The sequence below is a fragment of the Saccopteryx leptura genome, chromosome 13 (assembly GCF_036850995.1).
Source record: "Saccopteryx leptura isolate mSacLep1 chromosome 13, mSacLep1_pri_phased_curated, whole genome shotgun sequence".
In the NCBI taxonomy this organism is placed as follows: domain Eukaryota; kingdom Metazoa; phylum Chordata; class Mammalia; order Chiroptera; family Emballonuridae; genus Saccopteryx; species Saccopteryx leptura.
This window is the reverse complement of record NC_089515.1, coordinates 37,596,174-37,613,675: the sequence shown is the minus strand read 5'-3', so window position 1 is coordinate 37,613,675 and position 17,502 is coordinate 37,596,174. Positions and strand designations below refer to the sequence as shown.

Below are 17,502 nucleotides of genomic sequence, written 5' to 3'. Positions count from 1 at the left end.
GTTAGCAACATGACAGCCACCACCATCCTCACCATCACCCTCAGCAGCAGCCGCACCACTACCACGATCATCATTATTTCTACAACCACAGCCACAACCACCATCACCAATACCCGCAACATGGAGCTGAGGGCAGCCCCAAGGCCCAGCCAAAGCCTCTGAAACACGAGCAGAAACACGTCCTCCAGCAGCACCAGGAACCAGCCAAGAAGTAAACAGGCTATGGTGAACTAGATGGGAATGACGGAGAAAGAGAAATACCTTTAAAGAACCTGTGTTCAGATGAAGCTACCAACCCTATTTCCAGGGTCCTCAGTGGCAACCAACAAGTTTGTAGACACTAATCCAAAGCAGCCTGTAAAGTGCGGCACCTTTGGGAAAGCAGGAGTTACCGTAAAACCAGGAACTTCATTCAGAAAAGCAGTATGGATAAAAAGAATGGAAAGTCTTACGAGAAACAAAAAATATATAAAATTAAATAAAGTAACTATTTTCTTCTCAGTATAGCTAACATGAATGAAGCATTTATTATAGGTCAGCCCTTGTGCTAATCTCTGTAATATGGAGGTAAAAACTATTTGCTCCATTCTATGAGTGAGGAAACCAGGGTTTGGCGAGAAGGTTCGCGACTTGTCTGCACAGCTGCTCGATGTCTGATTTGGATCCAGACTGAAGCTGTCCTACAATCAAAAGCCATGGCCTGACCTGTGGTGGTGCAGTGGGATAAAGCGTCGACCTGGAACACTGAGGTTGCCGGTTCAAAAACCTGGGCTTGCATGGTCAAGGCACATATGGGAGTTGATGCTTCCTGCTCCTCCCCCTTCTCTCTCTCTCTCTCTCTCTCTCTCTCTCTCTCTTTCTCTCTCTCTCACTCCTCTCTCTCTAAAAATCAATAAATAAAATATTAAAAAATAAATAAATAAAACATTCAAAAGCCATGCTCTGCGCCACCTGACCATCCTGACTTCATACAGTTCAAAACAAAAATTTTTCATTCTTCCTAACTTTCTTCCTGATGTGGAACCAAAGGAAAGTTTCTATAATTCAAGTAAATGTAAAAAGACTCGGGCTACAAGTCCCTCATTGTAAAAAAAAAAAGGCTGGCTGTAGGTAGCCAACATTTAACTGATATTTGGATAGCAGAATAATTTATTTCCTCAGCTAAGCCAAAGTTTTAAACATTTGTAATGACATATCAAGTGAGTCCGTGTAATTAAAAAAATTATTTAGTCACACCAGCTTGCCCTGATTTCTTTTGCAGAACCATGATCCTAGGTGTGCTATTCCCTGACAGATGAGAGTAGGAATGGTAGAAAAAAACAACCAAAAAAGGCACCGTCATAGATAATATATACATTTTTACATTTATCTTTTACACGAACATCTTGGTTGTTTGAATTTTTTAAAGCCAGGTGGAAATTGATAAAATGTATTTGTGAAGACCAAATTCTGAAACTCTTTTGGAAGATGGTAGTGATATTTTGAGACTATGAGTTAACTATACAAACATAAGAAAAGTAGTTTTTAAAAATGCCTGCATAGAGCTTCAGCTTCGACTGAAGACACAGTGTTTTGGACTTCACCACACTTATGTGACAGCTTCAAACTGAGAAATGTAGAGTAGCAAAAAAGAAAACATTCAGTTTATGGTATAAAAGCAGATTAATATGAACATGAAGATTAGAAAATGAAAATAACATATACACTAAAAAAATCACAACAGAAACAGGCTTTATTTTAACCAGACAAGTGAATACTTCAATCAATATCAACTTCTTCAAGACTTGACGATATGGAAATTAAAGGTGGTGCTCAGAAGGCAGAGAGGAAAGTCATCCTGGAGCAATGGACTGCCCATCAGACAACATGCTCAACTCAAAACAAATTAATTAGTTCTAAATTGTTAGATCTCGTGTTTCAATGTTCACCTAAGATTCACATTTTAAAGTGACCCATCAGTCCCAATGAAATCTTTTAAAAAGAATATACTATATATATGTATAGATCAATATCATAATTTTTTTTTATTTTAGAAACTTGGATTGAAATATAGGTTTTTAGTTGAAAATATTTCAAATGAAAAAAATTTTAAGATGACTTGTTAGAAAGCTCTTAGGTATATACACGTACAAAACAAAAAGATATTATTATCTGACACCTCAATCCATGACTTCTCCTAAACCTCCCCAATGTGAACAGTTAATCTACCGGCACACTTCGCCCTATAAATTTCAACGTCCTGCACAAGGATTGGCTACCATTCATATGTTACGCATGGATGAGGGCATTTCATCGTAGAATATTTCAATTTAATATAAACTAACATAAAAGAAATCCAACAAGACACTAGATATTCATAAAGGATATGACAAAATTGCATATAATTTTTCACTTTTGCCAGACTCCTTAAATTCATGAATATTCATGAACCCTTTCAGAGATTCCCCTTCTTCAAGGGCAATTTTGAGAGCGTTAGGTCTCGTGCTTCACTTTGTATTGAATTGGACAGCACCTTGATTAATATGAGTAATTACAGTAAAGGAAGGTATGGTGAGGAGGAAGAGTCATCTGAGGACAGAAACTGGGGGAAAGACTCTTTTTCCATAAGACACTCAAACAGGAAAAAAAACAACAAGACAATAAAAGATAAACAAACAAATAAAACAGTGTTCACAGTAAAACATGCCAGATTTGTAGTTTCATTTGAAACCAACAGCAAATCATGAAACGTCATGAAAAATATAAGTAAAGGTAAAATCTCCTAGAGTAATTACTAAACAAATTTAAAATTACCACGCTGATCAGTAAACCCCAGAAGAAGTATAAACAGCACTTACAGTTCAGGTCCTTCTTAGACATCATACAACTTTTCAAAGTTAATGCATAAAATTGGTAGGTTTGGCCACACTGCACAAAATGGTGTTGTTTTTTTTCTTAAAAATACAGTATACAGAAAAAGAAAAAAAACTCTTGTATTCCCCATTTTGAATCTTAAGCTCAACACCCAAGAGTAAAAGATCAGCTAGAAGGATTTTTAAATTATTTACAAATCCAGCAGGTACATCTGCCACGAATGGCTTGGCTTCCGTCCCACCGCGCTTTCACCTTCTCCAGCAGCGGCTCCCGGGTCTCTGTTCTCGCAGAAGGCTGCTCCATCGAGGGTTCATCCCTACTGGTCTTCAGTCATTTTGAACAGTTCCAACAGTGCCCCAACAGCTCCAAAGTAACCCTACAAAAACAATGGGAAACTGTAGGATTATCTCTGAACTTCGCCAAATTTTTTTAATAACTCTAGCAATGCTGCCCCCTAATGTAGGTAAGAGAAATTTAAAACCTTAACTTTGAACCCTGGCTGGTTGGCTCAGCGGTAGAGCGTCAGCCTGGTGCGCGGGGGACCCGGGTTCGATTCCCTGCCAGGGCACATGGGAGAAGCGCCCATCTGCTTCTCCACCCCCCCTTCTTCCTCTCTGTCTCTCTCTTCCCCTCCCGCAGCCAAGGCTCCATTGGAGCAAAGATGGCCCGGGCGCTGGGGATGGCTCCTTGGCCTCTGCCCCAGGTGCTAGAGTGGCTCTGGTCTCGGCAGAGAGACGCCCCGGAGGGGCAGAGCATCGCCCCCTGGTGGGCAGAGCGTCACCCTTGGTGGGCGTGCCGGGTGGATCCCGGTCGTGCGCATGCGGGAGTCTGTCTGACTGTCTCTCCCCGTTTCCGGCTTCAGAAAAATACACAAAAAAAACAAAACAAAAAAACAAAAACCTTAACTCTGCCACTAAAACACGGTAGAATAATAATAATAATAATAATAGTGAAACTGATTGGATATGAATTTGTTTATATATATTAAATAAGTGAACTGTTGTAAAATGCTTAGGAAAATGGCACACGGTATGTGCTATAGGAGGGCTGTGTATTGTTAGTATTAATGATTATTTCATTCTTTTATGTGCCCCAGGCATGAAACAGCGCTGGCCACCTACACACATCAAGCTAGGATGAACTAAGGACTGGATGTCTGTTTTGCCCCTGATTGATATAAGAGAAACACCACCAATCAAGTGTTTCCTTGCCTGCTGCCAGGGTGTTATTTCATTTTTAATTTTTGCCATAGCAAAATTTATATTATTACCTCCATTTCGCAGATGAAGAATGGGAGGTAATAAAGTAAATTACTGTTACAGGATCACATTACATGTGACAGAGCTCAACCCCAAGTCTATCTGACTTCAAGGCTGTACTATCTCACAGGAAAGAGCTGTGAGCTTCCCTCAGCAGATCTTGGACAGGCAGCTAAGTAAGCCCAAGTTCACTTTGCTCATCTGTGAAAGAAATGCTCATGTTTCCGTGAAAATGATGGAAACTGAAAAATAGAAATTTTTAGAGAAACTGGTTTTCGGAAGGAGGCACCCCTCTTCTGGTATATACCTGACTCAACAGTTACTGCAGGAGCCAGTGCCAAGATGTCAGAATGCTACACGGCAGGACCTTTGCCTCTGCTGCTGCCAGCTCACAGTTATGGACAGCTCGCTAAGTGCTACAAGTTGGTCTAAGCACCTTATATGGACTTACTCATTCAATCTGCGCAATAACTTTAGGAGACATGCTATTGCACCCCATTTTATAACTGCTAAAACAGAGATGGAGAGGTAGTCACTGTCTAAGGTCTCCCAGTCACAGAGTGGCTGCGCTCTTCACTGATCTTAGGAGGCGCTCACTAATAGGAATGGAATGAATGAGGGACTGAGTGAGGGATGACTCTTGAAACAAGGCAGGGAAGCCACCCTACCTCTCGGTGCCCCAAAAGTTCTCTCTCCACAGTATCCTCCTGTGAGGCCTGCCTGTGCTGGAGTGAACTTAAGAATGTTAAGAATTTTGATACCCCAAGGGCTTATATAATTGTTCCCATTTCATTGGCTACAGAGACATGAGTTACATATGACACACAGAACCAAACCAAAGCCGTGGTCCACAGAGGCCTAGGACTGTACAAAGTGATGTGCATTTTACCTATATAAGTGGATTTGCCCAAGATATTGGATCTTATTCTCTTTCTCACCAGTTCACTATCAATCTGCCTTCGTAGATAGCTTTTAATCTCTGGTGGCTTCTCGGATTGTTTTCTCCAAGAGAATCTGGATGTAGGGCTGCCAGATAAAACAACTATGTCCTGTATTTTTAATCACTAAATATGGCAACACCAGCTGAACTAACTAAAACAGTGGTTTTCATTTTTCATTTTAATTATTTTTTTGAAGCTGAGGTGATTTTTTTTCTTTTCTTTTTCAAACAAAATCTTATGTGGAAAATCAACAAATAAGCAGACAAAAGGGAGCTGCTCTGGTTGGGGGAGAGAAAGTAAAAATTCTGGGACTCCATTCCCCTCACCAGCAAAGAGTTTTATAATTCCATGCCTTTAGCCTGTTATAAAATAAAATAGGCACCGGTCAGTTGGCTCAGCAGTAGAGTGTCAACCCGGCATGTGGAAGTCCCGGGTTTGATTCCCAGTCATAGCACATAGCAAAAGTGACAATCTGCCTCTCCATCCCTCCCTTCCTCTTTCTCTCTCTCTCACTCTCTCTCCCCTACCCTCCCACAGCCATGGCTCATTCAAGCAAGTTGGCCGCAGGCACTGAAGATGGCACCAAAGATGGCACTATGGCCTTGCCTCTGGTGCTAAAATAGCTCAGTTGCCAAGCAACAGAGCAGTGGCTACAGATGGGCAGAGCATTGCCCAGTAGGGGGCTTGCTGGGTGGATCCCGGTTAGAGCATATGTGAGAGTCTGTCTCTCTGCCTCCCCAACTCTCACTTAATAAAAATAAAATAAAATAAGATAAAAGCTTTCTTTAGTATTTCTATCACTAGGCCTCAACTATTTAGTATTTAAACTCCTATTGTTTTACCCTTTAATAAAAAGAAAATATGGGCTTAGAAAGTTCTATATAACTTACAAATGAATTAGCAATTTTTCAAATAAATAATTCTGGCCCTGGCTGGTTGGCTCAGTGGTGGAGCGTCGGCCTGGCATGTGGGAGTCCCGGGTTCAATTCCCGGTCAGGGCACACAGGAGAGGCGCCCATCTGCTTCTCCACTCCTCCCTCTCTCCTTTCTCTCTGTCTCTCTCTTCCTCTCCCACAGCCAGGGCTCCATTGAAGCAGGGTTGGCCCGGGTGCTGGGGATGGCTCTGTGGCCTCTGCCTCAGGTGCTGGAGTGGTTCTGGTTGCAGCAAAGCGATGCCCCAGATGGGCAGAGCATTGCCCCCTGGTGGGCATGCCAGGTGGATCCCGGTTGGGCACATGTGGGAGTCTGTCTGACTGCCTCTCCGTTTCCAACTTCAGAAAAATGCAAATAAAATAAAATAAAATAAAATAAAAATTCCATTTTGTGATGACAAAAATACCCCAGTAGATAGTCATTATAATTGAAATTTTTTATAGCAGTTCTTCAAACATTTTTTTCTGCTGCAACATAGCAAAGGGATTAGGTACCTTTTGTGATACAGGAGGTTGGGAGGATAGTGGAGGTGGCTAGAAAGGGGTCCCTTCACTCACTCTTAGAAACCTCTGATTTGTATTAGAATAGAAATTCAACGTAAGAGACTCTGAATTAAGCGATGCTTTCCATTTCCTCCATAAACAGGCCGGTTGATGTCCAGGTACCCCTGTCGCTCAAGGCTACGAAGCTACTCTTACTTGCTTGAGCACTTCTGTTCTTACCAACTGAGCTGTTTTATCTGCCAAAAATCAGCTGTGTTTATCCTCAAATTGTTTATGACAGTTTGATTGTTAGTGCAATAATCGAATTTTTTATGCTTCTGACAGTGTTTCGCCACAGAATGAAATAGCTTTTGTACAGTCATGTGATTAGATTTCCAGATCACTTTTCCATTTAGACAGAAAATATTCTTTATTTGGTGGGATCTTGATAAATTTCAGAAGCAGGAGAGTCTTTTATCCATCAAATCTGAAAGTGTTTGGGGAAAAAAAGGATTTCTACAAACTAAAAAGTTTTTTCTTTTGGATACACAAAATTGTTAAGCAGGCATGTTAGAATGGCTAATTTGGATGAGGAAGGTACTGGTAGATAATGTACCCTGCCGGAAGACAGGAGAAACCATCTTAGGATGAATGGAGTGCAATAATCTAATTTAATTATATACCAACTTGACTAGTAAAGAGTATAAAATGGTCACTTAAATCCAGTTAAATTATTGAAAAAGATTTAAAAGGGTAGCTAACACTGAAAGCTGCTAAAAGAGTAAATCTTGCCTAACCAGGCGGTGGCGCAGTGGATAGAGCGTCGGACTGGGATGCGGAAGATCCAGGTTCGAGACCCCGAGGTTGCTAGCTTGAGTGCGGGCTCATCTGGTTTGAGCAAAAGCTCACCAGCTTGAGCCCAAGGTCGCTGGCTCAAGCAAGGGGTTACTCGGTCTGCTGAAGGCCCGCAGTCAAGGCACATATGAGAAAGCAATCAATGAACAACTAAGGTGTTGCAACGCACAACGAAAAACTAATGATTGATGCTTCTCATCTCTCCATTCCTGTCTGTCTGTCCCTGTCTATCCTTCTCTCTGACTCTCTCTTTCTAAAAAAATAAAATAAAATAAATAAAAATTAAAAGAGTAAATCTTAAAAATTCTCATCACAAGAAAAAATAATCTTTGTAACAATGTGTGGAGATGAATGATAACTAAACTTATTGTGGTAATCATTTTGCAGTATAAACCTATATCTAATCTTTGTGTTGTACACCTGAAACTTATACAATGTTAGATGTCAATTACATCTTAACAAAACTGGAAACAAAACAAAACAAAGATTGAAAAATTTAGTCACCAACATTGCTATTTAGGTGGGTGCCACATATGAAAGATGGACAGGAAAATCTACAATTCTACAACCGTATTGCTTTATAAGTGTCTTTAACTTCTTGATCCACTTTAAAGAAACAAACCAGAAATCAAAGAAGGTGCATAATATGAAAAAAATTATGAAAAGTAGGACAACTACAAACCTCCAACCAGCAGAACTCATGCTCAAAAACTGATGAATGAATGAAGATTTATTCACTTGTGTCAAAATAAAGTGGTTACAGTAGGGAGCTATTTTTTAATGACAATGCATTTTAACATTTTTTTTTAATCACCAACTAATAGTCCTGATTGTTGAGAAGAGAGTTTCCATTTTATACAATGTTCTTTGTTATCCTCTGCATAAATGTAAGCTAAGGGACCCACTCATATGCTAGACAAACCAAAAGATTTCCACATAGCACAATTTAAGTCCATGCAAGCTCAACCTACCTCATGTTCCAAAAACAGAGCTTTTAGCTGTCCTTTGGACCAAAAATCCATGGCATATGCTAGCAGCTTCATGGAGACCATATTGATTCTAAGAAAATTCCCAACAAACACAACTCTGTCAATATTCTGAAAAACAAACAAAAACAAAAAAACCACAATTCAACCATGGCATTAAAAAAAAGCATTTGGCAAAGCCCCAATGTCCCATATATAACTGTATTCCCAGAACCTTACAGAGTAAAAATTTTTTTTATTAAAAGTGGAATTACTTCATCATTTCCAAGATGAAGTTGAGCAAACCTAATAAATGCATTCCATAAAAACAAGAGGGTGAGATTTTGTTTAGACAAGGCAGAGACTAACATTGGGCTTATTTGCAGGCATTACGTTAGTTTATCTTAAGTGTGATATGAAATTTAGCTCCCAACCCTCCTTTATAAAGTTGTAATTGGAGTTCAAGTTCAGTCAAAGTTGCTGTGCATTCCTTCAATTCTCCAAACTTCTGACTATAAAATATTATTATAACCAACTCGTAAATAAAATGGCCATGGTACAGGTTATTCACTGAATGCATTTGCTCAGTTTGCTCTGTGCCAAACACTGGGAATACAGAAAGAAACAATATTCCGTATCTTTAGACTATATGGGGGAATATCCTGTTTGGTCAACACATGGGTTAAAATATTTTTGTTGTCATGGATACAGATTTGCATTCTGAACAACATACAACACTGAGCTAGACTGTCTACCATGCAGAGGCTGCTCAGCACTTTCTCACAGAGCCCATGTCACTCATGTCAAAGGGAAGAGAGTCTTGGAAGCTGGCATTATTTTCTGTTCAATTTAACAAGAGGAACAGGGTCTGGGAACATCACCTTTTAACTGTCTTAAGTTTTAACAATGCATGATCATTAACCACTATAAAAATTTCCATGGGTTGAGGGGTGGGAGGTGGTAGTAATAAATTTCCACAAATAAGAAGTGTAGCTACAAACCACCCAGACTGAGAGTGGCAAGGAACACTCAAAGTAAGAAACTCAAAGAGAAATTTAATTAAAGCTTAGAAGCTTCACCTTTTCTCACCAAACAGGGGAGTCCAAGGTAGGACTTGCTCAAAACCCCAGTCCTGCTTTACTCAGGTAAAAAGCCAGAAGGAATAGAAGTGGCATTAAAAACTGATGGAGCCTGACCAGGCGGTGGTGCAGTGGATAGAGAGTCGGACTGGGATGCGGAGGACCCAGGTTCGAGACCCCGAGGTTGCCAGCTTGAGTGCGGGCTCATCTGGTTTGAGCAAAGCTCACCAGCTTGGACCCAAGGTCGCTGGCTTGAGCAAGGGGTTACTTGGTCTGCTGCAGCCCCAAGGTCAAGGCACATATGAGAAAGCAATCAATGAACAACTAAGGTGTCCCAACGAAAAACTAATGATTGATGCTTCTCATCTCTCTCCGTTCCTGTCTGTCCCTATCTATCCCTCTCTCTGACTCTCTCTCTCTGTCACTGTAAAAAAAAAACAACCCCAAACAAACAAACAAACAAACAAAAAACAACTGATGGAAATTCTTTATCTCAAACAAATGCCAGATGGGTAAAAGATATAAACATTAAATTTTAAAAAGAGAGAGAGAAAAGAAAAAAGAGACTAGAAGAAAACATGAGAGAATTATTTTTAAAAATAATGTCAAAGTAGAAAAGGTACAATACTCAGAATCCAAAAAAAAGACTTATATATTTGCTTTAAAAAATCAAATATTAGCCCTGGCCTGTTGGCTCAGCGGTAGAGCGCCGGCCTGGCGTACGGGGGACCCGGGTTCGATTCCCGGCCAGGGCACATAGGAGAAGTGCCCATTTGCTTCACCCCCCCCCCCTTCCTCTCTGTCTCTCTCTTCCCCTCCCGCAGCCAAGGCCCCATTGGAGCAAAGATGGCCCGGGCGCTGGGGATGGCTCCTTGGCCTCTGCCCCAGGCGCTAGAGTGGCTCTGGTCGCAGCAGAGTGACGCCCCAGAGGGGCAGAGCGTCGCCCCTGGTGGGCGTGCTGGGTGGATCCCGGTCAGGCGCATGCGGGAGTCTGTCTGACTGTCTCTCCCCGTTTCCAGCTTCAGAAAAATACAAAAAATAAAAATAAAAAAATAAAAAATCAAATATTTATTCTGGGGAAAATATCACCATGAACAAATCTAAATGGAAAGCAATAATCAGAAAATATTTTCAGTACATATAACATAAAAGTATACATATTATCTACCTACAAACTAATAAGAAAGAAGACCAACAAAATCAACAGAAAAATGAGTGAACAGTATTGATAGTTCACATACACGCAAAAGAATAAATACTCATGGCTATTAAATATTATAGATAAAAAATGCTCAGCCTCACTTATAATAAGATACAAATTAAAACCAAAATAAGGTAGTATATCTTGCCTATTAGATTGAAAAAATAAAAAGGTTTGATAATGCTCCGTGGAGAAATTTATACTCTGCTGGTGGGAAATTAATTAGAACCACCTTTATCTGTCAAAATCACATTCAAGACATCCTTGACTCAGTAATTTCCCTCTAGAAATTTATCCTATAGATATAATTCCACATATGTAAAATGGCATGTATGATCATATATAATTTTTTTTTTAAATATGGAATGCTTCACGAATTTGCATGTCATCCTTGCGCAGGGGCCATGCTAATCTTCTCTGTATCGTTCCAATTTTAGTATATGTGCTGCCGAAGCGAGCACCATATATAATTTTTTTAAAGTAATAGCATGGTCTAGAAAAGCCTAAATATCATTAGGAAAATGATCAAATCTACAATAGATATCTACATGTTAGGATGCTATATGGTCATTTAAAAATGAAGAAATTCTAATACAAAATTTTTAAAAATGAAACAATTCTAAATATACCTATATGAACAATCTCAAAATGTATTATCATGTAAAAAATCAAGAAGCAACATTTCCCAAAGTGTATACTGAAGTATGTAGGTAAGACTGATAAGTGCCTGGAATTTGCTTTCTAATATTTTAGCAAAAAAAAGAGAAGGAGGAGGAAGGAAACAGAGATAGATGAAATATGTATGACAAAGTCTTAGTAACTATTATGTCTGAGTCCATGGCTACCTGGGGTTCTTTGTAGTCCTCTCCTTTATGTTTGTATACCCATTTCATACTAAAAGGCTGATAAACAAACAACCAAAGCAGATGCAGAATAGTATGTAGGAGGTGAATGGCATGGCATGCGGTTCTATCTCAATAAAACTGCTGTTTTATATAAAATGAATGTTTGAGGCCCTGGCTGGTTGGCTCAGTGGTAGAGCACCGGCCTGGCGTGCAGGAGTCCCGGGTTCAATTCCTGGCCAGGGCACACAGGAGAAGTGCCATCTGCCTCTCCACCCCTCCCCCTCTCCTTCCTCTCTGTCTCTCTCTTCCCCTCCTGCAGCCAAGGCTCCATTGGAGCAAAGCTGGCCCGGGTGCTGAGGATGGCTCTGTAGCCTCTGCCTCAGGCACTAGACTGGCTCTGGTCGCAACAGAGCAACGCCCCGGATGGGCAGAGCATTGCCCCCTGGTGGGTGTGCCGGGTGGATCCCGGTCAGGCGCATGCGGGAGTCTGTCTGATTGCCTCCCCGTTTCCAGCTTCAGAAAAATACAAAAAAATAAAAAATAAATAATAATAAAAATAAAAAGAATGTTTTATAGAGTTTGCTACCTCTGAAGGGCTGTGTCTTCCCTATACCGCATACAATAGAGAGTAAACACACAAAAAAACTAAAAACAATGGCTGCCTCTAGTAAGGTTAACATTGAGGTCAGTGGTGGACATAGTGACTCACTTCCCTTGTATACTCTTCTGGTGTCTTCAGAACTCTGTATTGTGTGTTTCCGTTATTCTCTCTTCAATAAAATGAATAAAAACATTTTAAGTTGATGGAGGAGAATTTCATAGCTTTCCAATAACCATAGCAAAAATGGTTTAGATTTAGTGCACCTGGTTGAAATCAAAGATTCTCCAATCAGTGACTCCAGGGAGCAAAGCCATAACTAAAGAACTTGCATGACTGCTGTCCGGGGATAGTTGGTGCTGCCAGTCTCTGGTGTGTCCACAGGGAGCCTGCCCTGGCTGGGTGCCAGCTAATAATAGCCTGAGGGCTATTGCTGAGTCCTCTCATTCATTCAACTCCACAGGAACCTCTAAAATAGTTACTTAAACTGGCATGTAACACTTTCCAACAGCCACTTTTGGTATGATTATAAAATAAATGGCATTGGCCCTGGCCGGTTTGCTCAGTGGTAGAGCATCGGCCTGGCGTGCAGGAGTCCCGGGTTCAATTCCCGGCCAGGGCACACAGGAGAAGCACCCATCTGCTTCTCTACCACTCCCCCTCTCCTTCCTCTCTGTCTCTCTCTTCCCCTCCCGCAGCCAAGGCTCCATTGGAACAAAGATGGCCCGTGCACTGAGGATGGCTCTGTGGCCTCTGCCTCAGGTGCTAGAATGGCTCTGGATGCAACAGAGCAACGTCCCAGATGGGCAGAGCATCGCCCCCTGGTGGGCATGCCGGGTGGATCCCGGTCGGGCGCATGCGGGAGTCTATCTGACTGCCTCCCCATTTCCAGCTTCGGAAAAATGAAAAATAAAAATTAAAAAAAAAAAAATAAATAAATAAAATAAATGGCATTGCAATGGAAATCAAAAGTTAAAAATAAACTCAGTTACCCCCTCGTAGTGATTACAATATGTTTAAATCAAAAACAAACACCTGCTGGCTCACTCAAGCTCTGTGGAAATCAGGGCAAAGGGCATCTATTGCTCTATTCCTAGTGACCTGACCTTTCAAAGTTCATGAGTACAGCCAACTACACATATTTGTTTGGCTACTTGGAAAACTCTCTTTAAAGATTAATGTAAAACAATCTCTGTTACAGTGAATCCCATGACCGATGTGGACTTTGAAAAGACACGTCTCTAATACCAGTTTCGCATTTAATCTCTGTCTGAAATGGGGACTTAAAAAACGTATGACCCTGACCAACAGGCCAGTGACATGTTCCATTCAATATAGTGACAAGAAGGTGTCTCTCTTGTAACCCCAGAGCTCAAAGGCAGGCCACCTCTCATAAAGACTGGCTCGCACCCTATTTAACACTCTACTGTTGAATTAGGTAGGGTTTAAAGGAGGTTTCTGCAGTACCTGTAATGTTCTATTTTATCTCTATGTATGTCACATTTCTATTAAAAATTACACTTGAAATACTGTATTACAGATGCTACTATAATTCTTTAATATTTTTCCTATTACCTGTTCCATGCCCCAAACCCCTTTTTTGTCTTCCTAACTCTGCTCAGTAAAAGCCTGTCCAGTTTACATATTTTGTATTTCAGAAAAGGGTTTTCTTTTTATCCAGAGGAATTTTACAGCATTTCAAACACATTATCAAAGCTCTGTGACCAGCCCTACCCCCCTCCTTGCCCCTGGGGCTCTGGCTGGCCATAGCTGTAGCAGGCTCTCTGTGCTTTGATAGCCCTGTACAATGCTGCTTGAACTCCATGCCACAAGGCAACACTGTAAAGAAGCTGAAAGCAGAGAGAATGTCGAAACTTGCAAGTGGAACGCTTCACCCACAAACAGCTGCAAGGGTGAGAAGAGCTTTTCTTCACATTTCAGTAGGTACATGGTAGTAATGATGGTTAGAGACACTAAGGCAGGGGTCCCCAAACTTTTTACACAGGGGGCCAGTTCATTGTCCCTCAGACCGTTGGAGGGCCGGACTATAAAAAAAACTATGAACAAATCCCTATGCACACTGCACATATCTTATTTTAAAGTAAAAACAAAACAAAACGGGAATACAATATTTAAAATAAAGAACAAGTAAATTTAAATCAACAAACTGACCAGTATTCCAATGGGAACTATGCTCCTCTCACTGACCACCAATGAAAGAGATGCCCCTTCCAGAAGTGCGGCGGGGGCTGGATAAATGGCCTCAGGGGGCCGCATGTGGCCTGCGGGCCGTAGTTTGGGGACCCCTGCACTAAAGCATGGGTTGCTATTTTTCCATGTTTCTTCCATGGTTGGATGGTTTTAAGTGCCTATTTAAAAATAAAACACACCTTCTTTCTCCTCCTCCACCACACCGTTCTCATTCTACAAGGTGTGACTACAACAAAGGGCCGGTTTCCCAGGACTGTCATTCTGTAAGGGTCAATAGTGACTGCACCGCCAAAGGTAAGACTTATAGAAGATGCACGACTCTCCCTGGGTTAAGGCCTTACCTCGTTCAACGCACACATCCGAGCAATGGAACCAATGTTGTTGGTGATGGTGACCAGTGTGGCTCGAGCGAGGTCTTCCTTGCTGATGGACTCTCGCTTTTCCTTACTCATCATGTTGCCAAAGCTATGTTGGAAATATTAGCGAAACTGTTCAAAATCATCCTTAGGCAGACACCATGCTTCCACCAAAGTACTGCGGAAAGCTGTATGAATAACTCTGTTCAAACTCAAATGACCTGATTTTGCTGCCATGGTTTACAAGCAGACAGGATTACAATATGAATGGTTGGCTGCCCTTTCTTAATAGGAACAAAATAGCATGGCTATTAATGGGGGCATTTTTTTTTTAAATGCCTTTAGATATCTGGACAAAAATGAAACAGGAAACTATTGCAGTTCTCCAGAACCTTCTTTCAAAGCTGCCCTATTTTAAGCACAAGCATCAAGAGCTAAACATCTCAGTACTTCATCAAAGGCAGGAGGAGATCAAATCGGAACTCCGATCCCATCGACAGTTGCACTTGATGGGTTAAGATCTTTTGAAATAACTAAATGAATAGCCAGGGTGGAGAGGTTGCCTTGTGTTTAATCACTACTACCATTCCTAGCCACTTCATCTCTACCTTGATGCTACAGCAGATCCTTGAAGGCCAAATCGTTCATAGTCTCCTCCGTAAATGTCCTTCACCAGCTTATCAACATTGGTGCTGTCGCCTTTAGCTGCCATTTCCAGAGCTTCTTCGAAGGTCTCACAACCAGTCAGCAGGCAACATAGGCCTAGGAATGTTCCACCTCCAAGACTGAAGGAACAATAAGGTTGATTTTTAAATTTGACTTCAAGATATGCCCATCCAAGCATATCCCCAACAACAAAAGATGTCCCCAACAACATCAAGACCACTTAATATAGGATATACTAAAAACAGAAGAAAAACCAAGAGGCACTTGAATTAAAAGTGCTACGGTACAAAATATATAGCTTTAGGGTAGATTGGATACAAAAGAGAACAGAGACTAAAAAGAAACATCGAGAAAAACTTGCCCCTGAATTTAACAGCAAAACCAGAGAGATTGTCACTGATTTCTGTTGTGAGACCTTCAACTTAGCCACTAACCTAAGTGTTGCATTCTGTTTTCTCAGTTATAAAGTGAGGCCAAATCATAATTGCTCTTATTTGGGTGGTCTGAAAGTGGCAAACAACCAGAGAAATGACTGCTATATATTTAATATATAAATATAGCGAGAATACAAATGCTTTGAAAAATACACTGTGTATACGTGAAGCGTAGTTCACAGCTATGGAGCCAAACTCTGATGACAAAACTGACCGAGGACTCAGCCAGGAATAGCCAGAGCCTGACCTCAGTTCTTTAGCTGAGATCTCATTTAACCTCCTTGGAAATTTCTGGAAGGAAGACACTGTTTGGTCGACTGTACTTTTTTTCTAGTAGACTCTGGAACAAGTTATTAATACTTTAATTACCATCACGAGTCAAAAATAGTAACAGAGGTCATAAAATAATTCCAAGGCTCAAACTATGTTTTAAAAGCTTTTGATTGTTTGGTAGGTGAGAGGAATTCCTTTAAAAGTCTTTTTAGACAAAACTAGAAACTGCCTCAATTTTTTCCCCGACTTAATTCTCTCAACTACCAAGAGAGGTATGTGTTAAAATCTCCCAATATTATTAAATATCAGTCTATTTTACTTATGTTTATGCTTATTTTTGCTTCATATAATTTGAGCCTATATTACTGACATATTAACATAAAATTATAGTATCTTCCTGGTGGATTAAACCTTTTTAGTCTAAAAAAAAAATTAGAAACTGATTATGGTAGTTGAGAATGAACTCAATGGTGTATTAACTTCAAAGTTACCCGAAGAGAAGAAAAGCAGATTTGGAGTGAAGGTATCACTAGTGGACTTCTGGTAGGACAAGGAGCACAGACATGACCGTGCGCTTCACTCTCAATGAACGGTAAACGTAAAGAGTAATTGCTCACATCAACTTGTTCTGAGGCTCCAAGAGCTGTTAGCCCTGGGAACTCCTTATGTGTTTGGATACTGGCCTCTAATTCTAAAAGAAAATTCAGGTGGAGAGTAAGGTTCTTTTTATTTTTTACTTTTATTTTTTTGAGAGAGGCAGGGAGAGACAGGATCATGGGGCTGCTTCCTATGTGTGCCCTGACCAGGAATTGAACCCACAAACTTGTTGTTTCGGGACGATGCTCTTAATTACCAACTGAGTTCACTGGCCAGGCGAGAGTAAGGTTATTTATTTATTTATTTATTTTGAGTAAGGTTATTTTTAACTTAAATTTGAAAAAAAGAAAATTTAGGGTAAAGTATTCTACTATCTATAACCACTAACAAGAAGGTACTAGATTATAGATAGACACATAGTTCTTTAAATCACAACTAAAGCAAAACTGTATATAATATTTAACTAGTGAGTCTTAGAAAAATACACAATTGATGGAAATTAAGGGTTCTCATGGAAAATCTGTAGTTGGGCACCACAAGTAGCAGCTATCCAAACCACAGGTGTAATAACATGAGGACCTAAACAGCTTCATGGACATTGTCACCTTGACCACCCAGTCATAGCAGAAATTTTGGTTTTCCACAAAGGTGATCATCATCTGCATTTAACATGGCGGGTTACGCTATGTTATCAGTTTCACTCTACCCTACAAAGCTACTGTGTTTTAATGGGAATATCTTTTAGTTTGTGTATAAGCTGGATTTGTCTTGTTTTCTGTCTTGTATATATTTGAAAAGTCTTTGCTCCTATTTCTAGCTTTTTGTTTTATCGACACACCTTTCTTTGAATATCAGATATTGGTATTAATCAAGGCATTCAACAACCTACTCCAAACATAGGCAACTGAAGATATTGGCTGACTTAGAAAGAAGGCAACTCATCAACAGATGTGT

At 40.5% G+C, this 17,502-nt stretch overlaps 2 protein-coding genes and 2 non-coding genes across 6 annotated transcripts in view; 1 reads left to right on the top strand and 3 right to left on the bottom strand.

Moving 5' to 3' along the window:
* The window catches only part of LOC136384436 (uncharacterized), a 109,311-nt gene that overhangs the window by 81,403 nt on the left and 10,406 nt on the right, over positions 1–17,502 (top strand). The window lies entirely within an intron of this gene.
* PANK1 (pantothenate kinase 1) overlaps positions 1,715–17,502 on the bottom strand; it is a 74,133-nt gene continuing 58,345 nt past the window's right edge. For all 3 annotated transcript variants that reach the window (XM_066355802.1, XM_066355803.1, XM_066355804.1), the window contains exons 4-7: positions 15,187–15,363; positions 14,564–14,687; positions 8,295–8,420; positions 1,715–3,229 (exon numbers count right to left, since the gene is read on the bottom strand). In XM_066355802.1, coding sequence (XP_066211899.1) covers positions 3,170–3,229; positions 8,295–8,420; positions 14,564–14,687; positions 15,187–15,363 — 487 coding nt within the window. In that variant the 3' untranslated portion in view covers positions 1,715–3,169. The remainder of the gene's footprint in view (positions 3,230–8,294; positions 8,421–14,563; positions 14,688–15,186; positions 15,364–17,502) is intronic.
* LOC136385187 (small nucleolar RNA SNORA48) lies at positions 3,937–4,078 on the bottom strand. The gene has a single exon (XR_010747787.1). It is a non-coding gene; the product is annotated as a small nucleolar RNA SNORA48 (small nucleolar RNA).
* Positions 10,923–11,029, bottom strand: LOC136385094 (U6 spliceosomal RNA). Its single transcript, XR_010747707.1, has one exon. It is a non-coding gene; the product is annotated as a U6 spliceosomal RNA (small nuclear RNA).